General features: G+C 48.7%; 1 protein-coding gene across 1 annotated transcript; it reads right to left on the reverse strand.

Annotated features, from left to right (window-relative positions):
• Positions 1-419: 419 nt before the first annotated feature.
• On the reverse strand, positions 420-22,542 carry slc30a6 (solute carrier family 30 member 6). The gene is made up of 15 exons (XM_068327041.1): positions 22,069-22,542; positions 21,539-21,585; positions 20,032-20,118; positions 18,076-18,160; positions 10,178-10,220; positions 10,006-10,071; positions 9,836-9,916; positions 8,560-8,595; positions 7,900-7,994; positions 6,470-6,518; positions 4,314-4,433; positions 3,927-4,029; positions 3,806-3,853; positions 2,538-2,606; positions 420-1,352 (listed from the first exon to the last, which is right to left on the reverse strand). Exons 1-15 carry the CDS (start codon positions 22,238-22,240, stop codon positions 759-761), a joined length of 1,695 nt encoding a protein of 564 aa, XP_068183142.1. The 5' UTR covers positions 22,241-22,542; the 3' UTR covers positions 420-758.
• Positions 22,543-22,945: the final 403 nt, after the last annotated feature.

Consider the following 22,945-nt stretch of genomic DNA (forward strand, 5'->3'; position numbering starts at 1 on the left):
TACAGTAATAATGCTACGTTAATGCTACTACTAGTGTTAAATATGTTCATGTTCGAGTTATTACAATTAGAACACTATTAGCACGACTATTAGGACAATGTTAATATTAGAGCGGAATAGGATTAGTCACACATCTACTAGTATAACTAGGGTTATAAAATGTATTATTAATAATATAGTAATACTTTAAGGAGTATCCAATCAGTGTTTTATGGAGGCGGGCCCCTACAGAACATAACCGGGTCATTATGACCCGGTTACACTTGTTCTGCTACTGAACGCCTGCAAAGGTTCAAATTTATTTGACATAAAATTTTAATCATTTTTCCAACAAACTTTTTCAGACATGGAACATTTTCTCGTCTTCTTTTCATCTCTTTAACCCATAAAAACAAAGTCATCGTCACGACGACCTTACCTGATGTCAGATCAACGAGGAGGAAATGGATGCTGGGTAATTCTTGTCTCTTTATTATTATTATTATTATTATTATTCTCACTGTCTCATTCAAATGTGACCTCCGACCTCTGGCTAAAGACGCTGTTTAACATGAAGGTTTTATTCTAATCTTCGTCCCTGTGGCGACGCTTCTCCCTGACATCCAGAACCAAGACACCACCTCTGGGGCTATTCCTAAATAAATACCCCAACAACCTCCGTCTGGGTTCTGCACAATCGTCCCAGGAAGTGAACCGCCGTCTGTTGGCGTCCAGAATCTCGACGTCCTTCATCAACGGATGTTGAAGTTTGTGAACCGTCACGGTCGGTACTGAGAATGAGGAGCCAGAGGGTTGTGGGTTCCAAACCGGAGCGGCGCCGTCGACCCGCCGTAGCTCACAGTCCTGTAAGGAGCGCCGGTCAGTCCGTACCCCGCCCCCAAACCCTGTCCCAAACCGCCGCCGGGCTGCGCCAGCATCCCCGAGTAGGGGGAGGCACCGGAGGAGAGTCCCAGGCCCCCGTAGGGCCGGTGGGCGTGGTGCGCCGCGGCCGGCAGGACCACCGCCTGCACGTTCTTCCCCGGTGTGTTGAAGGTGAACTCTGGGGGGGGGCTGCTGGGTTTGGACGGGGTGGAGGTCAGCGGGTCCAGCTCCCCTCTAGAGGATGGCAGCAGAGGAGGAAGTGAGGAAGAGGCGGAGGAGGACAGGCTGGCGTAGATGTCGGCGGGACCCAGGGGGGGAACCGGGACGGAGGAGGGGGGAGAGAGCACCCCCGTGAGGAGGGGGCGGGTCCAGTCATCTTTAAAGATCTGGACTGTCAGCGTGGGGACGAGCGGCAGCAGTCGGTTGGTGACGTGAGCCAGGACCAGCTGTTCGTTAGCGTCGCGGCGGATCCGGACGTGGGCGGAGCCGGCCTGGAACGGAATGCAGGAGTGAGGCGGAGCTTAGACAACATGGGAGATTAGATCGCGTACCAAACTCATAGCAAATGTCGATTCAACGCAAAACCTACCTCAGACAGGACAACTGTTTAGTTGCCTGGAAGACGAGCTCCCTGCAGCAGCTAATGCTAGCACATCAATGCTAACGTTAGCTGATGACTAGGTTTAGTTAGATTTCTTATCAAGTACTGGATAGACTCCAGTCAACATTTAGCATTCAGTACAGGTAGTCCTCAACATACAAACACTCACTGGTTTCCGAGAGGTTGTTCATAAGTTGAATTGTTTCTAAGTTGAATTGTTCGTAAATCGTAATTTATTTAATTTCAATCTATAATCTCCATTTGAAGTCATTTAAATATCACTACTGCTCTTGAATTTTCAACCTGACCTGAACCGTCTTCAGTCTCCATGTTGGTGAACGTCTCCATGAACAGAAATGCATTGTGGGTTTGTTTCCCACTCAGAACTTCACAGAGATGTGGACAAAAGGAGGAAACGCTGCAGATGACGCCAACAGGACCAAAAGACTAACAGGAAGTGACATCAGGGCTGTTTACTGAGTCTGAAATCTGCTGAGTCATTTTAACATGACACGTTAAATCTAAATCTATGGCGTGTTCATGTTACGCTGTTCGGAGGGGGGAACTACTGGAGTTGGACACGTGGTTGTTCATATCTATGAATGTTTGTAAGTCAGATGTTTGTATCTTGAGGACTAGCTGTTTGTCTTAACGTAGATAATTTAAACTGGTGGAGTTCTTTCTGTGTCTACGGTCCAACAACCCTCACATGTGGGTGGTCTTCATCTCAACCGGCTCTTCATTTTGTCCTGGTTTGGCCACCGTACATTCAGAAGTCACACTCATAACCACCCCCCAGGGCAGACGTGCAGTCAGAGGGTCAAATCAGTTTGGACAGCTGCTCTGTTGGTGGGGGGCCAACAACCGACCGTTGTGTAACAGCAGCGACATCAGTGACCGACAACAACCAACGATGGCACAATAAACACAGGAGGTCACTACCCTCCCTTTAGAGCCGTTCTCTTGTTATCACGTCTGCTGACACCAGCAGGCCGTGTGATGAGTCACGCCCCCGCCCCCACCCGCCCCCACCTCATCATCATCATCATCATCATCATCATCATCACAAACGTACCAGCGTCCCAAAGCCGACCGTCCAGAAGTGCTCGTTGCGAACCTCCAGAACACCGTCCAGCGTGGAAACCTGATTGGACAAAAGGAACAATCAACCGTGTGGTAACCTAGGAGTGTGTGTGTGTGTGTGTGTGTGTGTGTGTGTGTGTGTGTGTGTGAAAAAACACTACATGCGTGTGTTTGGTTGGCAGGACGATTAAAAAACATCAGTCAAAATATCAGTGAGGGAATCTTTTGTTCAACGTTCTCCATCTACTCCTCTACCTCGTTCTCCATCTACTCCTCTACCTCGTTCTCCATCTACTCCTCTACCTCGTTCTCCCTCTACTCCTCTACCTCGTTCTCCCTCTACCTCGTTCTCCCTCTACTCCTCTACCTCGTTCTCCATCTACTCCTCTACCTCGTTCTCCATCTACTCCTCTACCTCGTTCTCCATCTACTCCTCTACCTCGTTCTCCCTCTACCTCGTTCTCCCTCTACTCCTCTACCTCGTTCTCCATCTACTCCTCTACCTCGTTCTCCCTCTACTCCTCTACCTCGTTCTCCCTCTACCTCGTTCTCCCTCTACTCCTCTACCTCGTTCTCCATCTACTCCTCTACCTCGTTCTCCATCTACTCCTCTACCTCGTTCTCCATCTACTCCTCTACCTCGTTCTCCCTCTACCTCGTTCTCCCTCTACTCCTCTACCTCGTTCTCCATCTACTCCTCTACCTCGTTCTCCATCTACTCCTCTACCTCGTTCTCCCTCTACCTCGTTCTCCCTCTACTCCTCTACCTCGTTCTCCCTCCACTCCTGTGACCCTCTGAATGTTCGGACATGAACATCTTAAATATTCTGGACATCTTCTCCTGGATGTCCAGGACGGATCAGGCCACTGGTTGGTTTTACCTCACTGGTAAAGATATGACTCATAATGTGGCTCGATTTAAAGGCCGTTATTTATCTGGAAGTCCTAAACCGCTTTCCCTCCAGAGACCAGCCGAACGCTGTCCAGGTTCTCTTTCCAGGACGTCAGGCCTGACCTGTCTGATTGATTACGGTCGTCACTACACTGCCTTAAGCTGGAGTGACACGATCTCCTAAACCAGAAGACCCGGCCACCAGGCTGTGTTTGTGATCAAGTCGTACGTAAGAAACTGAAATTTAGGCAACGGGAACCTCCATTCAACCAATTTCCTGCCTCCTGTCCGTATAAGGACTATAAACGTCTGGTACAATTACCCCACTGCACGTCAAACACACTTGGGGTGTTCCTGGCGACCCTCACCTCTCGGAGGAGTTTGTCCAGCTGTCCAATGATGTGCGAGGGCGTGGTCTGTGGATAGAATAGTGAAGTTTAGCGTCCTGTCAACACGCGCGAGCAGATAAAGGTGCGTCCTTCTCGTTACCTGCAGCAGCACCTTGCCGCTGTAGACGCTCATGGGATACATGGTGCCGAAGGTCATGAGGGCGATGGCGACGGCTGACGCCGTGTCCACCACGTTGTAGTTACTACGGAAAATGCACAGGTCGACAGGACAGTGATGCTAACTGCTAACCGCTTCTATGACTCTCCTGTTCGCTCGTCTCAGACGACCCGGCGCTGCCGCTAACACCCCCCCTCCCCCATTAAAGTTTCATCGTGTTTATACAGACGGGTCAGGCGTGATTAAGCCGTGCTGCCTCGCTGTAAGGCGAGCAACTCCTGCTCTGATCAAACAGTTTAAAGCGGCGGCGACAGAAAACCTGTCCCGGATTGGGCGCGTTGCTCAAACGGCTAAAACGCTAATCCTTACTTGATTTCGATGAGTACGTAGGTGATGCAGAGGGACAGCGCTCCTGCCATGTTGATCAGGACAAACGGGTTCATGCGAGGCAGCAGCACGCTGCTGAGACCTGGAACGATGCCACACAAACTGTACACACACACACAAACACACACACAAACAAACAAACAAAGCAGGATTAGCGGCAACCTCCGGACATGAATCAACACCAAACAATCTCCAGCTGCCGTCCGGGAGAACACGACACAACCTGAACGCGACCGCGTGACGAAGAAACAAGAGCTGAGAGACGGTTTTGATCCGATCAGAGGCGACATGTTGTTCATGTTAGCTACGTAGCCAAACAGGTTAGCAGTTAGCATAAACACACACATCATAGCATAAAACAGGGCGTCAATTTTTTAATTATTAACACTGGAGTACGCGGAACAGAAAATGAATGTTTAAATGTTACCAATGAGGACAAATTCAGAAAACAAGGACAGATTATTTTCTTGTTGATTTAGTTTAAAAAAAATTAACTCAAAGGACTTGAATTAAGGGCAGATTTATTTTAGTCTTAGTTTTAGAACTGAAAACAGATCCATGTATTATTATGTACCAGTTTATAACAGAAAACAGTGTATCCTGTCGTTATGAGTGTACATGAGTAAATACTGGTATAAACCAGTATGAGTGGATTCGTCTTCCGGATTAGACCAGTCGTGTGTATGTTTTCTGGATTAGATGAGTTGAGTGTTTATCTTCTGGATTAGACCTGTTGTGTGTTTGCCTTCTGGATCAGACCAGTCTGGATTAGACTAGTTGTGTGTTTTATTTTCTGGATTATACCAGTTGTGTCTTGTCTTCTGGATTATACCAGTTGTGTTTTGTCTTCTGGATTATACCAGTTTTGTCTTGTCTTCTGGATTATACCAGTTGTGTGTTTCTCTTCTGGATCAGTCGACATCGGAGATCTGTCGGATTCCAACAGGAAGAGCTTGACGGCCGAACCCTTCATCACTTCCTGTTTCACTCATGGGAGATCCTCTTCTTCTTCCTCAACCAGGAAAGCGTTTCAGTTACTTGTGTTTGTTTTCAGAACCCGACCACCAAAAGAAGGGCGGCTGAAACCCGACACCCCCACAGAACCCTGAACCCGCCGCCGCCCCGAGGAACACCCGCCTCGCCTTCCTGGAACCGATTAAACGGCTCAATGCTCACGTCTCCGGTGAATCGGTTCCATCCTGAGTGTCAGATTGAATTTCCGATACATCAAAGGGCAGCGATCCGGAGTCCCCAACGGGGCCGCAGCGCTGTCAGGAGCACGGGGGGGCTGTGGCGGCGGCAGGGGGGCGCCGTGAGGTGTTTGTCTTCAGATGATGTTTAAACAGTCACATGATGTCAACACATGATCAGTGTCAAACATGTCAGAGTCGGCCAAAGGCGGGAAGGAGAGGAGGTCGTCTCAGAGGGACCGAGGGAGGGGGGGTGGAGTGACGTTTTGATTCGTTTTGGAATTTAAGAATCAGGAATCTATGATTTCATCGCTTCTTATTAAGCCGCCGCCCCCTCAGCCTCTGGTTTCATACAAGCAGTTAGCCTCGTTAGCCTAGTTAGCCCTCAAGATCCTATTGAGGTGACGTGAGGTCGAGTTATTAGTCAAGCAAATTCATGAATGCACATCAAACCCCCCCAACACACACGCACGCACACACTGGAAACTAGGCTGGGACGTCCTGTTCATGTCTGCCCTCTCAGCCAATCACAGCTCGGTCGCCCCGAGCAACCTGCACCTCCTGAGCCGCTTCAGCCGCTGCAGACATGCTGAACGCTCAGAGCGATGCAAAATTCATCACCGAGCATCAGCCTGCAGTCAGGGCTGTGCGTCACCATGGCAACGCGAGGAGAGGTCCTGAGGTGTGGACGACCGATCAGCTGACAGGAAACGGACGGCGCGTCACGGGAAACGATGAACCGTCAGCGATGGATTAGGTGAAAAACTGATGAAACTGATCTGAGACCTGCTTCTGAGAAGATCAGTCAATGAGCTGGCCTGACCCTGAAGCCCCGCCTCCACCGGTAGGGGTAACCACGGTTACCAGTAAGTGACTTTTGACCTCAGAGGGAGAATGAGTGTGTGTGTGTGTGTGTTGTCAGGTGAGGATAAAGGATGGAGGTCTCACCTTCGACTCAGATCCGCCACGTGTTCCTGAAGCCAACTGCTGCTGGCAGCTGGGGGGGGGGGGGGGGGCAGAGAGAGAGTTTGGGATCATTAAATGAACACACACACACACACACACACACACACACACACACACACCCACACACACTTACAGACAAAAATGTTCTGGACTTGAAAACCAATGAATGCTGCTGTAGAACAACCATGTGACACCTTAGCAGACATGAGGGGTTTGACTCCGCCTATTTTGACTCCAACCTGTCTGACTCCGTCTGTTTTGACTCCACCCTGTCTGACTCCGCCTGCTTTGACTCCGCCCTGTCTGACTCCGCCTGCTTTGACTCCGCCTTAAACTGAGAGGAAGACTCCCGTCTCTTCCTGGCGGTGTGAAAGGGGCTGTAGTTTCTCAGGCTTCTTCCATGACACCCGGTTGCCGTGGTAACACCGTCGGCACAGGGGCCAGTGGGGGTCGACGTGAGGGTCCGGGCCTTGAACTTCACCCTTACGTCTCCACCTGGGAGGGGCTCCACCTCTTCATCACGGTGACGATGAAGATACAGAGAACCCTCCTCTGTTTTTATGAACTCCATCGACCTCAACTGTGTGACGACACGGCGAGTCCTGAGGGCTCGGTGTGTGTGTGTGTGTGTGTGTGTGTGTGTGTGTGTGTGTGTGTGTGTGTGTGTGTGCCTGTCTGTGTGGTGGGGGGAGGGGGTTTGTTGTGCTTGCAGAGTGAGTCAGTCCAAACAAACATTTTAATGGAGTGACTCGTGTGTGTGTGTGTGTGTGTGTGTGTGTGTGTGTGTGTGTGTGTGTGTGTGTGTGTGTTGGCGCGTCTCTGCCCTGCGGTTCACTACATTAACTCTGTCTGGAACACGTTACGTAACACACACTCAGCCTCGCTCCACCAGAGAGAGTCTGGAGGCTCGTCCCGCATCCCAAATGTCAGATGTTAAGTGATGCTGGGGCGCACGTTGATGACATCATCATCAGGGGACGCCTTTACCTGGACTACAGGTGTTTTAAACTAGTCTCTTCTTCAGGTGTTCTAATGATAGTTTTCTGCTGATCTTTCTCATTAAATTTCAGGTCTTTCCTGTCAACAACTTTTATTTGAACTACTTTAATGTTTTTAAATGTTTTATTGACTCAATAATAACGTCTGTAGTTAACAGTTCAGATTAAATCTGACACTGCAGGAACGTCAGTGGGCGTTCTGTCCAACGTGACGGGTCTCAGCTCAGAAATAATCTCTTAAAATTCATTTGGTTTCCAATCTTGAATCCAGTAATTAGGGACGGATGAACGTTTGTTGTCCAGACACAACATTCATTCGCTCTCATAATCCCCCCCAAAATAAAACAAAAGACAAATCGTCTCTGCTCCCAGCGGAGCCGGGATTACAGGACAGGAGAACCAGCAGGACGGTACCTTCTGAGACGTAGCAGAACGGTTTGTTCCTGACGGACAGTAGAGTCAACAGGTTGAAGAAGAGAGCCACGAAGGTCCCGACCAGCAGACGACCGCTGCAGACACACAGACGATTAGAACACACACACCACGTGATGCGCTGGCTGGCGTCATGCCCGGAGTGTCCCCTGCCTCACGCCCCCAGTTGGTTGGGATAGCCTCCATTACCCTGGGACCCGTGAGAACCCGTCTCACCTGGATCCTCACGTCTGTCGACCTCATTAGTTATCTAATGTAAACTTCAGTAAAAAGTGACTGAAAGTAGTGAACCAATCATCTGGAGGTGGGGGGGGGTCACACCCCCACATGGGAGGGTGAGTGAGGATGTCTCTGAACCCAACAGACACCTGTCCCCCCTGGTTGGCGCTGTCCAATCACATTCACTCAGGGGCGAGAGGTAATCTGGTCACAGGAGACAGGTTTAAGTCTCGCTGTGTTTTAGGTTATAAAGCTGCCGTTAATCTGTTGTATTATGGAGCAATGGTGGGGGGGCGGGGGGGAGAAAGGCGGGTGGTGGTGGGGCAGCTCAAATAAATATGGGGAATAATCTGAATCTTATTTACAGGTAGACAAACGGTCAGTGTCTGAGGAGAACCCTGTCGTTTGTGTGGTTTTACTTACGTATGGACCTCGGGCTGCTCCAGGAAACGCTCCACGCTGATGAGACACACACAAGAACCTCACGTCAGTCAAAAACCACTCCCAACATTTACAGAGCAGCTTCAGAGCAACGGCTTCACGGATCCAGGATCAAAAATTCGTTCTAGAACGGGGAACAAATGATGAGTCGTCTTTGTGGACGTGGAGTGACCGACCGTTGATCCATACTGAGATGTAATTTAGGAATAAGCGTTACCCGAATGTTAGTGTAGTCATAAAGTGTTCCAACTACAGGTAGTCCTCAATATACAAAGATTCGACTTATGAACATTTGGAGATACGAATAAATGCGCTTCACCATATCAGACTACCATCCTGCAGTTCCTCTTTCTGCCACAGCCCCCGTGGGGGCAGCACCTCTCCGTTCATGCAGCTCAAACACTCGTCTTCCCTTCCTGTTGTTGTCTCTGTTAGCATCTCAGAGCGTCAGGCTTCCTTTCTTTGACACTTTACTGTTTATCATGCATGATAAAGCAAAGTAAGCTTGATTTTTATTTTTTCGGTGTACATTTTTTATCAAAGCGACGTATAATTAAGACCGACTGAACTTTAAACAACCTGAACTTGTATTTTATTTATTTTTTGTTGTTTGTAATTATTTCTGGTCAGTCTGAGGGAATAAAACTTCACTATTTAGAGTAGTAGTGACATTTAAATGACCTCAAATGGAGATTAGAGATTGAACTTTAGAACATTTCAATTTACGAACAACCTCTCGGAACCAATGGACCAACAGAGTCTAACACGTGATTTGTATTAGCGTGGGATGAAGGTCATGTAAGCTAACATCATGCTCAGCGCTAAGATTGTGTGCTGGTTCTGAACACATAAGAGTTGGTTTACTTCCTGTTGCGCTCAGAGTTCTGTCGCACGTAGAACTAGAACATTAGACGTAATGTCAGAACGTTTACATGGATATGTCAAACACGGACTGACAGCTGGTGTTCCCTCATGTGTGGAAACAGAAGTAAAAGTCTTCGAAAGACTTCCATAGACAATCCATGAAACTGGACCCCAGGATGATTATCCCAAGGTCCAATTATGACATTGTTCAAATTGTTTGATAGGAGAGTGGAGCTGAGAACAGAAGAAGAAATGCACCCTAACGTGCAAATAACAATGAGGGGAGAAAAAAAATGAAGAAGAAGAGGAGCAGCATAATTATAACTTTAATTGAGAGAGACAAAGAAGACAAAGCAACAAAAGGGACGTGGATCGTTCCTTCAAACGTACATACCTCTCCTTCAGGATGAACAAGGAACCTAGCTGGACCAGGACCGTGGAGGCAAAGACTGCCAGAACTTCCAGACGTTCAAACCTGGAGAACGAGGATAAAAGAGTCCAAAGTATGACAGATAGGCTTAAGTGTCTCAGGAGGAGAACCTGCTGAAGGTCTAACAGACTCACCCGAACGAGAAGACTTGACTGGGTTTCTTCATGGTAACCCAGGAGCTGATGAGACAGGTGATCAGACTGTAGGGTGGTAACGGATCGGAACCAGATTGACATGGAAGGAAAAAAAGAGTATTAGTGATGGAGGACATGGAACTGGCATCAGATACTTCATGAGGTTCCTCACCTGAAGAGGTCGAAGATGGTGAGGTACGTGTAGGCGGTCAACGCTGAAACGACAGGTAAAAGAAGGATAAAAGTTCTGAACCGTCACCCAGTGGAACGGGTTGGATTTTCGTTTGAACGGTATATCACAAGATTTAAGACAAAATTATTGCGATAAGATTTCACAACGTTCACAGATTTTCGGTAAACCTTGGGCTGGCCAATCTGAGACTTGGGAAACACATAAAAGGCCAAGTAGAACTGGGTCAACAATGAACAGGGGGGTTCGGATATTCCGAACAAGTGGGAACAGTCTGGTTCCCGACTGGCTCCAGACAGATTCTAGAACCAATCTGTCTGGACCTGATTGGTTCTGGTCACCCGGGTCAGATGTTGGACTGAGATCTTCAGCGACTTGTTCGAAAGTCGGCCCTTCAGGTAGTCCGGCTTTCACTGAGGAACTTACCTGGATGGCAACCTGGTAATCCGCCAGGTGAGCTCCGGGTCAGTAGATGAATAAATCAGTCAACAAGCCAATAATCTAATCAGTCAGCTAACCAGCCGGCTCCACAGACTCAATGCTGCCGACTGGCCGGTCTGTCTTCCTGCCTGTCTGTCTGCTCTAATGCTGACCGCCCAGCTTTCTGTAATCAGGCTCTGCCGTGGGGGATGAGGAGAGCGGATTAAAGCGGCTTTGTGCTGAGAGGAACATTTTGTTTCCCCACCACCAGCATCCATGTTGGCCAACCTGAGGCCGTGTAATCCCAACAGAGAGGCAGACGGCAAGAGACGGTCAGGTCTGACTGACAGGCAGGAAGACAGGCTCGAAGGGGAGACAGATGGGTGGGATGAGGCGTGGCAGCAGATGGAAGGACTGGGGAAAGGATCTGGAGCAGATAGGTGGACTGGGAAAGGGAGTCTGGAGCAGGTAGATTGACTGAAAATTGTGTCTGGAGTAGATAGATGGACTGGGAAAAGGAGTCTAAAGCAGATAGATAACTGGAAAAAGATTTGGAGCAGATAGATGGACTGGGAAACAGTATAGAGCACATACATGGACTTAGAAAAGGATCTGGAGCAGATAGATGGACTTGGAAAAGGATCTGGAGCAGATAGATGGACTGGGAAAAGGATCTGGAGCAGAAGGACTGACTAGGAAAAGATAGACGGACGTCTATCTGCGCCAAATCCTTTTCCTAGTGTGAAAGAGAATCTAAAGTGGATAGACTGGGAAATGGAGTCTGGAGTAGACAGAGGGAATGGTAAAAAGAATCTGCAGCAGATAGATGGACTGGGAAAAGGATCTGGAGCAAATAGAATGACTGGGAAATAGAGTCCAGACTAAACAGATGGACTAGGAAAAGGAGTTTGGAACAGATGGGTGACCTGGAAAATGGACGTATGTTCTGGGAGACATTGTGGAAACAGGGTGATGAAGCTAGGTAAGTTTTCAGTTGGTAAAAATCGCACCACAAACCCAAATCAGGGGTTCAACGATATGTTCTGCATGAATTTAATGAAACCGCTGCTGGACGGTATTTAACGGGATTATTTATTCCACTGCAATCTGTTTGAATTCATTCTACACACCGACGTTGCTCCGCGGCTCGTCGACCCACGGATCAATGACGTCTGCTGTCCTTTTGTGTCGAATTAAAAGCAGCGGACGATAAAAGCAATAATAATACAAACGCTGACATCATGCTGACCCTGAAACAGGCAGCACCAATCGATACCCGAGCTGAAATTTCCCCTGGCTGTGCTTGGATAAGTTTACAGACACACAGCCAGCAGCCAGCTGAATGGTTGATGAAGCTCCTGCTTCCAAACACTGACACCCAGAGGACGTGTGGATGTGACACCAGATAGCCCACAGGACATCATTCTTGTCTCACACACGCAGAAATGTTCAGACGCCGCCGCCCACAGGACCCGAACCCAATACCCCGAACAGAATACCGGATTAACGTCCCCGTGTTTGTTTTCAGGAATGATCGATAGGGGAGTGGAGAGAAAACTTCCCTCCTCCGTTCGTTACGCGTTCCATTCAGAGGTGACGAGGACGCGAGTCAAAGACGGACGAGAGAGGAAGGAAGGAAGGAAGGAAGGAAGGAAGGAAGGAAGGAAGGAAGGAAGGAAGGAGGGGACGGAAGTGAGCGAGGGGCGAAACGGACAGATGACGGAGAAATTTGAGCGGGGATGAATTTTTAATGGCGTCTGCAGAGCGGCAGCCCAAACACAACGCACGCTGAATTGGACACACGCGTGTTCTCTTCATGTGATCACGAACACAACGACAATATTGATGATGTCATCGATAAGACCGATAGCACCGGAGGAGTTATTGATAGCACGATGGGTGTTATAGGTTTTAAAATATTTAGCTTTTTTTCATCCATCCATCTTCTTGACGACTGTTTTTGTTAGACTGGAGCGGATCCAGTGGAACTGAGAGGCAGGGTACACCCCGGACACGTCGCCAGGCCACATGAAGCACAAATAACCACTCACACTCAAACCTACGGTCAATTTAGAGTGATCAATTCACCTGAATCGAATGTTTTTGGAGGTGGAGGGGAACCCGGAGAGAACCAACAAAAAATCAACAGGTGATCATCAGCTGATTAGGTCTCATTCTGAACTCTGATTGGACATCAATCTGACACACACACACACACACACACACACACACACACACACACACACACACACACACACACACACACACACACACACACACACACACACACACACACACACACACACACACACACACACACACACACACACACACACACACACACACACACACACAGGAGCTGAAGGTAATGAAACGCTGAGCGAAGGATGAAGGAGGGAGTGATAAACGAGGAAGAGAAACATAAGGGGAGGAGAGGAGGTGCTGACAATGCAGGAGAAACACGAGACAGGAAGTAATGAACACACACACACACACACACACACACACACACACACACACACACACACACACACACACAAAGTATATGTACACATGTTTATATTACATTCAATACGTACTAATTGATTGTTATGGAACGTTACAGGCTGAGCTTAGAGTTTGAGGTTGGGTTCAGTCTTCAAAGATTGGGGGGGTGTTAGGGTTAGACGCCCCCCCCCCCCCCCCCCACACACACACACACCTAAAAGTCAAGCCATGGATCCACCCATGAGGTCAGATGGTTCCAGCGTCTCCACCAGGGACTGAAGGACAGCTGGCAGCGACACATTAAACCAAAGCCAGGACGACCGACCCGCCTTCAGGCCCCCTGTGACCTGACAGCCCCCATACCCACCCCCAAAGAAAAACCCCCCGAAGACCACACTGATGACAATCAATGTAACATCATCTGTTAACACACGGCCCCCATTAATAAGAACCTAAGTGCCTGTTTTGTTAAGGGGTCTAGCTGCTGTCCCGGGTCCTAGGGGTCAGGGTGGATGGATACAACATCAGTGAGACCGGATCTCGTTCTTTACGTGTTAGACGAATGATATAACATCAGTGAGACCGGATCTCGTTCTTTACGTGTTGGCGGAACGATACAACATCAGTGAGACCGGATCTCGTTCTTTACGTGTTAGAGGAACGATACAACATCAGTGAGACCGGATCTCGTTCTTTACGTGTTGGCGGAACGATACAACATCAGTGAGACCGGATCTCGTTCTTTACGTGTTGGCGGAACGATACAACATCAGTGAGACCGGATCTCGTTCTGGTTGGTGGAGTAAAGACGTAGCTCGTGTGTTCTCGACTTTTTGCGTTTCTCTTCATTCTTTATCATTGTTTACGTAACTTATATATAATTAATTATACAGGTAAAGTCTATTGGTCGATTTAAAAACATTTTCATTGGATAATAAACCAGATAAAGGACGTTTAACGCCAACTAATTCCTTTCCCCTTTCAGACGGCGTTGGAGCAGATGTGGCGGCTGGGGAGGAAAAGGAGCGTTCACACACACGGTTACTGCGAGCGTGTGTTAGTGGGAGTGTGTGTTAGCGTGTATCGGCTGCGCCGTGGGCCTCGTGGGACGGCGAGCTTCACCAGCTGTGTTCTGACACACGGGAACGCCAACGGCCCGAGGACGACACGCCGCGGCGTCACGTGTGCACGGCGGCCCGTCTCCGGACGACAAACTGACGCATTGTAAAAACAGCTATTAGCGGTTAGCGACGTGTAACCGTCGTGGAATACAGAACACACCTCTAAAAATAATCTTCCTCCTTCTACATCAGCACACACTCCTCCTCTGGTGGGGGAGGGGAGGGCAGGAGCGGCGAGGAAGAGGAGGTGTGTTTATTTGTCTGTGGAACAGACACTTGACCTGGTTTCTCTGCTGCTCGGAGCTAAAACATCAGCTGTGGACACACACACGAGGGACACACACACACATTCACACAGGAGGCGGAGCAAAGGAGCAAAATGCTACGCTAAGCTAAGCTAAGCTACGATAAATTTATCACGCGCAGGAAATGAATCAGATGATTAGAAATTAAAATGAGAAAAATTAATGAAATAATTAATTTATTTCACAAATTATGTGTCAAATCTTAAAAGTATTTTACAAATTTTTTATTTTTATTTTAAAATGTTAAAAAACTTTAAAAAAAATAATCTCAAAAGTATAATTTAGTTAGACAAAATTATATGCAGTCAATATGCGTATTAATAAACTGCTAACAGCATGCTAGCCGTTAGCATTTGCTAATCTCAGTGCGACAGTTCTGAGGTCCTGAACTCACAGGACTCGCGTCCTGATTGGACGGACTATATTTCCTGACGTCCGACTGACTGAAGATGAAGGGTTAGACCCATGGAGAGACGACGACAGGACGCCGGGGGGCCGGGGGGGTGAGACAGGTGAGCTGAGGTGAAGCGCAGAGCTGAGGTTGTAAGTTGTTCAGGATACAAAAAGCTGATGTCTTTATTTTGTCGGCGGCTGAAAGTTGATCCGGTTTTTGTCCGCTGCACAATTTGATCCGGGTGGAACGGCCTGACTAAACACTCCGTTCTGTGGATTCATCAGCGGCTCCGGTTTCAGCGACATTCGCAACAACCGCTGCTTAAGCAGCACGACCTGACCTCTAGACCCACCTAAATAAGACGATACCAGCATAAAAACTGTTGTTCTAGATATAATAATTAACCTGAGTCCAGTTTGTATCAACTTTATTAGCAGCGTTCTCGTAACGTCACACCAAGTGGTGAACGGTTCCCTCGGCGGTACCGATGTTCATCGGTCGTCACGCGGCGACGATCCGCATTAGACGCGTTTACACGATGAGCTCATCGGCTCACCGACAGCTTTACATCCTCTTTCCTAGAAAACACGTGTAAATATGATGGCGGTCGCTTCCTCTAGCTGGCTGGAAGTGATCGTGTCACACACACACACACACACACACACACACACGGCGGTCTGGTCTTGTCCCGTCTGAAGCGCGGCGCTCTCCGGAGACAACACTGGGAGCGTTGGGCCGCAGTCCGATTATCTATCCGGACGGCTTCATCGGTCAACCCGGGGTTAGCCGCCTCAGCGCACAAGCAAGGCATGTATGGAGTCTATATGGCTGTGTGTGTGTGTGTTTGCAAACAGGCTGACAGCCTAAGGAGAACATGGGACCAGATTGTGTGTGTGTGGTGTAGTGTGTGTATTTACACGTCCGTTAAGCCGTTAGTCATGAGCTAATGGGGCCAGTGTGTGTGTGTGTGGCTGCATTAGCGTACAGCCGCGTACAGTATGTACATATGAGACCGGGGCAGTTGTTCTAGAACACGGTATTAGTGTTGCAAGAGGGGTCAGCGGGGCGCATGTGTGTGTGTGTTTGTTTCGTTTAAACTTAAGGCGGAAATACACTGGAGGCACTGGATGTACACACGGCTAACAGTTCCGACTGACTGACCTCAGAGCTGCTCGGAAATAAAAAACGTCAACAAGGCGTCGTGTTTGGGACGCGATCCCAGAACAGATGACGAGTTATGATGAGTTGATATTAGTCAAAGGGAATTTTAATAGACGCAGAAGAAAATGTTGCATCTGTAAGTCGGGACGAGAAGCGACACGCCGCTAAAGGGTTAAATTATCAACCGATAAAGTTGTTAAAAATTATTTCCAGCACGGATTGGATTGAATTCAACTTAATCCGTCCTGTTTTTAGTTAAAGAACAGGAAATTCTGTGTTTCAGAAGGTTTTAAAATCAGCTAAAGGAATCGTTTCCTTGAGGCGTTCCACAGGGACCCGTCCTCGGCCCGCCCCCCTTCAACACGTCCGGCCTCTCAGACGAGAACGAGACGCTCTGATGATCCGACTGAGTGGAAGACGCAAATTATTGGACGTCCAGAGCCTTTACATTTAAAAACAGACGAGACTGAGAAACTAGCAAACCTTGGTTTACGAAAGTCAAAGTAACTGTAGATGACCGTTCCCACTTCTGAACTTTATTTATAATTGCGTTTTCAACAACATTTGGGGAATACAAACCTATTTTAAGCTTATAAACAAATAAAATTTTATCTTTTCATGAAGTCTCTAGTCTCGTCTTCAGTCGCTTCTTCTTCATCGTGGGTCACGGAGGTTGCTGTGGGCTAATAATATGATATTATATGTTTTTATTCTTATTTATTGTACAGTAACATGATAGCATGTGTTTGTAATGGTTTACTCATCATTTTATGATTCCAATTTGTGGCAGACCATCATATAATTCAGAACGACGTAAGATGTGGTTTATCTGTACTCGGTTCTAAAAAGTTAAAAACAGCTGACGTGTTGAAACGCCGTGAGAAACCTTGGATTTCTGTTTGGTACTGATCTCAGTTTTGACATTAATTTCATAAAAACAGCATTTTATCCCTTAAAAGTCTAATCTTAAAGTCTTCACGTCTCAAACTCAGAGAAACTGGTTCAAACCTCCATCTCTAAGCAGATTCGATTGCTGTAACCAAATATTAGCGGGACCGTCCAAACGATCAATGGGGCGGCTCCACTTCAGCCAAAATGCAGACGAAAATATTAGTTTATCATCCAGGACTGAAATCAGTTCACCGGCTTCCAGAACCGTTCAGAAGCAGCTTCAAGTCCAGTTAAACTATTTAAACTACGTTATAGAACCAGTTTATTACTGGATACAAATTTCCCATCGTGTTTTTCTGATGTTAGTTTGCCTAAATTAACATTTACAAGCTAACATGACTCCGTTAGACAACCAAAGGCATGGTAGCGCCATCAATTGGTTCAGTAACTGGATGTGTTTTCAGTTGGATAAAATTTCGAACCACTGGTGATGAGTGTTACTGAGTTAGTTATTGACTACAGTACAACCGCAGTAGCAGCGTTGCGCCACAGGGGGCAGCATTTCCAGTCGGAACTGAAACGCTGAGCGTTAGCCTCCCCGCCCGCTGCATCGGCGTCAGGTGTCGCGCAGACAGGAAGCAGAGGAAAGGTATTGATCAAACGGGGGGGAGGCGATACTTCCATCAATACTCAGCCCCCGGTGTGTGTGTGCGTGTGTGTTTGGGGGTGGGGGGTGGGGCAGACCGACTCTGAAGGACTGACGGAACCGTCTCACCCACGAGCGAACAAACAGCAACGGATCCGTCAAGCTAACACACGCTCTAGCAGACAGCGTGGGTGTAAAACTGCAACACACACACACACACACACACACACACACACACACACACACACACACACACACACACAGTCAGACAGTCTTAACAGTGTGTGGACAGGTATCTCCACCAGTTAACGTCCAGCCCTGCAGTGTTTTCTTTTCTCAGAGTGTGTGTCAGCATCTGTCTGCATGTCACACAGAGTGTGTGTGGGTGTGTGTGTGTGTGTGTGTGTGTGTGTGTGTGTGTGTGTGTGTGTGTGTGTGTGTGTGTGTGTACTCACCCATGCTGTTGGTGGAGCTGCACCACATCAGCAGACAGCCGGTACACAACAGGTTCAGAACCCCGAACAGCAGAATCCTCCAGGACTGAAAAGAGAAGCAGATTCAGATGGGGGGGGGCGGGGGTCAACGCCCGGGTCGGGGTCACGACCCTCGCCCGTCTCCACACCCGCTTCAACAACAATAGGATGGTAAAGTCACACACACACACAGATAACCGCAGGCCCGACATGCTAACTGCATCGGTTCGCTGCGACGGCTCGGGGGGAGGTCACTGGGGGGGGGCAGCTAGCCAGATCCAGCTAGCGTTAGCATGGTGAATACAACCACCAGCAGGAGATCTGGACCTGGACCTGCCTCCTTCTCCATCTGGGGGGGTGTCACATGTTCTGACATGGATCAGGGAGCTTTTTAACGTCCGGTTAGACATTCTGGTCCGGGGGGGGGGGGTCGCTTCTCCTGTTTCTGTGTTTGGGTTCATTTCGCTTCATCCAGTCCAGATGTAGAGGCAGGAGAAATGTGTGTGTGTGTGTGTGTGTGTGCTGTCACTTCCTGTTGGAGTCATATGGCGGGGTGGGGGTGGGGGGGGGCGAGTGCTGTGAAATCTACAATTACTGTGGTGTGTTGTGTTATGACAGCAGAGGGGCGTCTGGTGACAGCGCTCGCCAGCAACAGCCATGGGAGACCCACAGAGTGTGTGTGTGTGTGTGTGTGTGTGTGTGTGTGTGTGTGTGTGTGTAAGTGTGTGTTGGGGGGGGTGATGTGTGCAAACAGAGAGACAGCACTTGGCCCGAAACGTTTCCCTCCCCCCGCTCTCATCCCGTCGGCGCCGGAAGCGCTGCTGCTGAAGGTTGATGCTCTACTGCCCCCGTCTGGGCATTTTGGGGGGGGGGGGTCCAGCCGGTTGGGGGGGGTGGTAACAGCGCTCCAACACACTGAGGGGACATGTGACATTGGAGTGACAGCGCCATGGATCGGTCACCGGGGCCGATTACACACCGTCGGGGCAGCGAAGGTGCGTTGCCACGGCGATGAGAGGACGACTCCGATCCTCCCCCGAAGACGAGGGGAGGAAGTCGAACTTCCTCTCCTCTCCTCGATCGGCGCCGCCTGGGAGCTGCGTCCTCCTCTCAAAATAACCCGACTTACATAATGAATGGGCAGCAGCTGTTAATGCAGAGGGGTACGGGGGGGCGGAGCCAGCTCCGCGCGTCCAATCAGCTTCCTCTGACAACCCGACGCCTCTATCTGGACATTTCATTACTGATGAGTTCCAATTCCGCAAAAGTCCAGCCGGCGTCTGGACGATTGGTGACCCGTCTGCAGTAACCCGGGTCGGCCGCCGGGGGGCAGCGTGACCCCGCCTCCAGGCTGCATCGATTGGATGAAACGGGTTTTATTTGATTTCACAACGCAAAAAGCTAAAAGGAGACGAGGCCGCGTCTCCACATCCGCCGGTCGGATCCATGTTTGGCGTCCCGGTCGGGTGTAATCCAATCATCCAATCAGAGGCCGGAGGGGATTAAAACACGATAACGCCGACACACATGAACCAATCATGTGTGTGTCCCGTCTACATCGTGATCACATCCAGCCTCACATCCCACTGACACTCACGCCTTTGTCATGTGACTCCACTGTTTACAACGTGAAAAAGTGACAAATAAGAGAAAGCTGAGGGGCGTGGCCATCAGTCAACGTGATTCTGAAAAGCGGAACACCCGGGGAGTTTCCCTTCCTCACTTTCACTAGAACACAGTGACCTGGTGTGAAAACAGGATTACCGGGGATTATAAATCAGGACGGTAACCACGGAAACCCAAGACACGGCCTAGACGATGGGGTTAAAAGTCCACTGCGTTCAGGGGACACGCCCCATTGTTGTGAAACCAGAAAAACTAGATCTGACAGGAAAGTGACGAGTGATGAAGGGGTTAACGGCAGGAACGGCCTCTCACCCGTCGGTCGGACGAAACCAGTCGGATTTCTTGACTGAGTTTTCCGAAGATGGATCTGTGGGTCTTCCTGAACGGATGGATGGTGCCCTGAGAAGGAGAAACAGAACCGGTTTAAAGACGGGGAGGCAGAGCCATCATCATCATCATCATCATCATCATCATCAGTTCATTCATCTGAGCAGGAATTAAAGTGTGTTCAACACCGCCACCTGGTGGCAGCATGACGTATTACACCGTCTGGAGGGAGACATTCTAAAATACAAGAAGACGAAGGAGGCCGACAAACTAGTCTCTTCTTCTTCAGGTGTTTTAAACCATCTTCTTCTTCTCCTTTGGGCTTTTCCCTTCAGGGGTCTCCACAGCCAATCAGCTGCCTCCTTCTAACCCTGTCTTCTGCATCCTCTTCTCTCACACCAACTACCTTCATGTCCTCTTTCACTACATCCATAAACCTCCTCTTTGGTCTTCCTCTAGGCCTCCTGTCTGGCAGTTCAGAACTCAGCATCCTTCTACCAATATATTCACTATCTCTCCTCTGGACATGTCCAAACCATCTCAGTCTGGCCTCTCTGACTTTATCTCCAGAACCTCTAACATGTGCTGTCCCTCTGATGTACTCATTCCTGATCCTATCCTTCCTGGTCACTCCCAGAGAGAACCTCAGCATCTTCATCTCTGCTACCTCCAGCTCTGTCTCCTGTCTTTTCCTCAGGGACACTGTCTCTAGACCAAACAACATCGCTGGTCTCACCACAGTTTTGTACACCTTTCCTTTCATTTTAGCTGAAACTCTTCTATCACACATCACACCTGACACTTTCCTCCACCCGTTCCATCCTGCCTGGACACGCTTCTTCACCTCTTTTCCACACTCTCCATTGCTCTGGACTGTTGATCCCAAGTACTTCAAATCCTCCACCTTCTTGATCTCTTCTCCCTGTAACCTCACTCTTCCACTTGGGTCCCTCTCATTCACACACATGTACTCTGTCTTACTGCGGCTAACCTTCATTCCTCTCCTTTCCAGGACAAACCTCCACCTCTCTAGCTTCTCCTCCACCTGTTCCCTGCTCTCACTGCAGATCACTATGTCATCTGCAAACATCATAGTTCATGGAGATTCCTGTCTAACCTCGTCTGTCAGCCTGTCCATTACCATAGCAACAAGAAGGGGCTCAGAGCTGATCCCTGATGCAGTCCCACCTCCACCTTGAACTCCTCTGTCACACCTACAGCACACCTCACCACTGTCTTACAGTCCTCATACATGTCCTGCACCGTTCTAACATACTTCTCTGCCACTCCAGACTTCCTCACACAATACCACAGTTCCTCTCTGGGCACCCTGTCATCAGCTTTCTCCAGATCCAGGTGTTTTAAACTACCTAAGTTAAAAAAAACATTAATGAGGTTCACTTTTACTCTCTGGAACCTTGAAACTGTGTGTGTTTCATCTGGGTGTGTGTGTTCCCTTCAGGGACGGTGGGAGAAACCCATCGCCACTCACCAGGACGAAGACGTCCTGCTCGTGCTTCTTCCTGTGCAGGTGGACATCTGTGGACGGATAGAGACACCAGCGTCAACACAAAGCACACTAAATCAGCTGGACTGAGCACCTGATGGCAGGGGCCACACCTGAAGGCAGGGGCCACACCTGAACGCAGGTGAACGCAGGGGCCAGATCTGGATGGTGTGGACACGCTCATGTTGTCATCAAAAAAAAAAATCTGGTCTATCTGGTTTCACTGCTTTTTGTTTTATTTTGTTAACTCTATGGATCAACTTCCGGACCGGGACGATGACGATGGTGAAGGAGGAAGATCAAATGTCCCGGATGTGACCCTGAAACAGCTGCTAGCCGATCAGTCACGTGACTTTGGGGAACTTTGTATTTTTATTTCTTTATTTTCCAGTTAACTCCACTAGCTTCTTTTTCTCGTGTTTTTCCGTGGCGACAGAAAGTGAAAGACGAGCCGCGACGGAAGCTAACCGGCGGAGCGGCGTGTTGTTAGCCGTTAGCTGGCTAGCATAACAAACCTGAGTCGTTAATGACGTCCACCGCCACCATGTCCGGTTTGTCCAGCGGCCCCACCTTCCGCTCCGTCACCCCGGACGGCACCACGTCCGGCTTCGGCCCGAACTTTCTGGGGTAAAAGTCCCCGACATTGTGGTAGGACAGAGCCGTGGACGTGGACATCATTCCTTCCATCCCAGGTTTTCCTCTTCCTCGTCGTCTTCTTCGTCTTCGTTTACCTCTTCTTGCCGACTTCCGGTGTGCTCTACCGCCACCCTGTGGTTGGAGCGTGTATTGCTCGCTGTTTGGTCCAGAAAGAAGACACCTTCACTTTCTCTGTTCCTTTATTTCTGCTATTTCTTTTTAAATATCTGACTTTTAAAAAAATATAATGTCATGATTTCATGTTTGTTCTTCCACTTGTCACATGAACCCAGCTGTTATTACTAATGAAATTTTTGACAGGAAGTTCCCGTAGTAACTTCTTGTCTTCCATCTCAGTGTACGTTCTTAATTTCTTCTTGAACCTAATTTATTAATACTTTATTTGGTTTTAGCTCCTCCTAAACCAAACAAGGCAGAAGGTAGAATTAGGTCTACATTTAATTTTTTCTTCTTTTTCTAGGAAGTGAAGGTGAACCTCTAGCCATTCTTTTATTTTGTGACTTTATTTTGTGAATCACTGGCTGGATTAGTGTTTTCATTTCTGACTCTTGCCTTTTGTTCAAATGACATCACAGTGCATCCTGACTAATCACTGCACTATACTATTGAAAACACTAGGTGGTAGAAAAATGGTCCAGTTGGAAGGAAAACATGTTTTACGTGGAGTAGAATGAGGTATAAGGTGCGGGGAAGTGAATCGTTAATGTCCTCATGTAAGGTTGGAGGAACTGAGGA

This window comes from Antennarius striatus, chromosome 11, assembly GCF_040054535.1.
Source record: "Antennarius striatus isolate MH-2024 chromosome 11, ASM4005453v1, whole genome shotgun sequence".
Lineage (NCBI taxonomy): Eukaryota > Metazoa > Chordata > Actinopteri > Lophiiformes > Antennariidae > Antennarius > Antennarius striatus.

Coding starts and splice junctions, on each gene's coding strand:
- slc30a6 (XM_068327041.1), bottom strand. CDS start 22,240: ATGGAAGGAATGATGTCCACGTCCACGGCTCTGTCCTACCACAATGTC. Junction 10,072..10,177: donor ACCATCTTCGACCTCTTCAG/GTGAGGAACCTC, acceptor ACCACCCTACAG/TCTGATCACCTGTCTCATCA. Junction 3,854..3,926: donor GCGGCAAGGTGCTGCTGCAG/GTAACGAGAAGG, acceptor TTCTATCCACAG/ACCACGCCCTCGCACATCAT.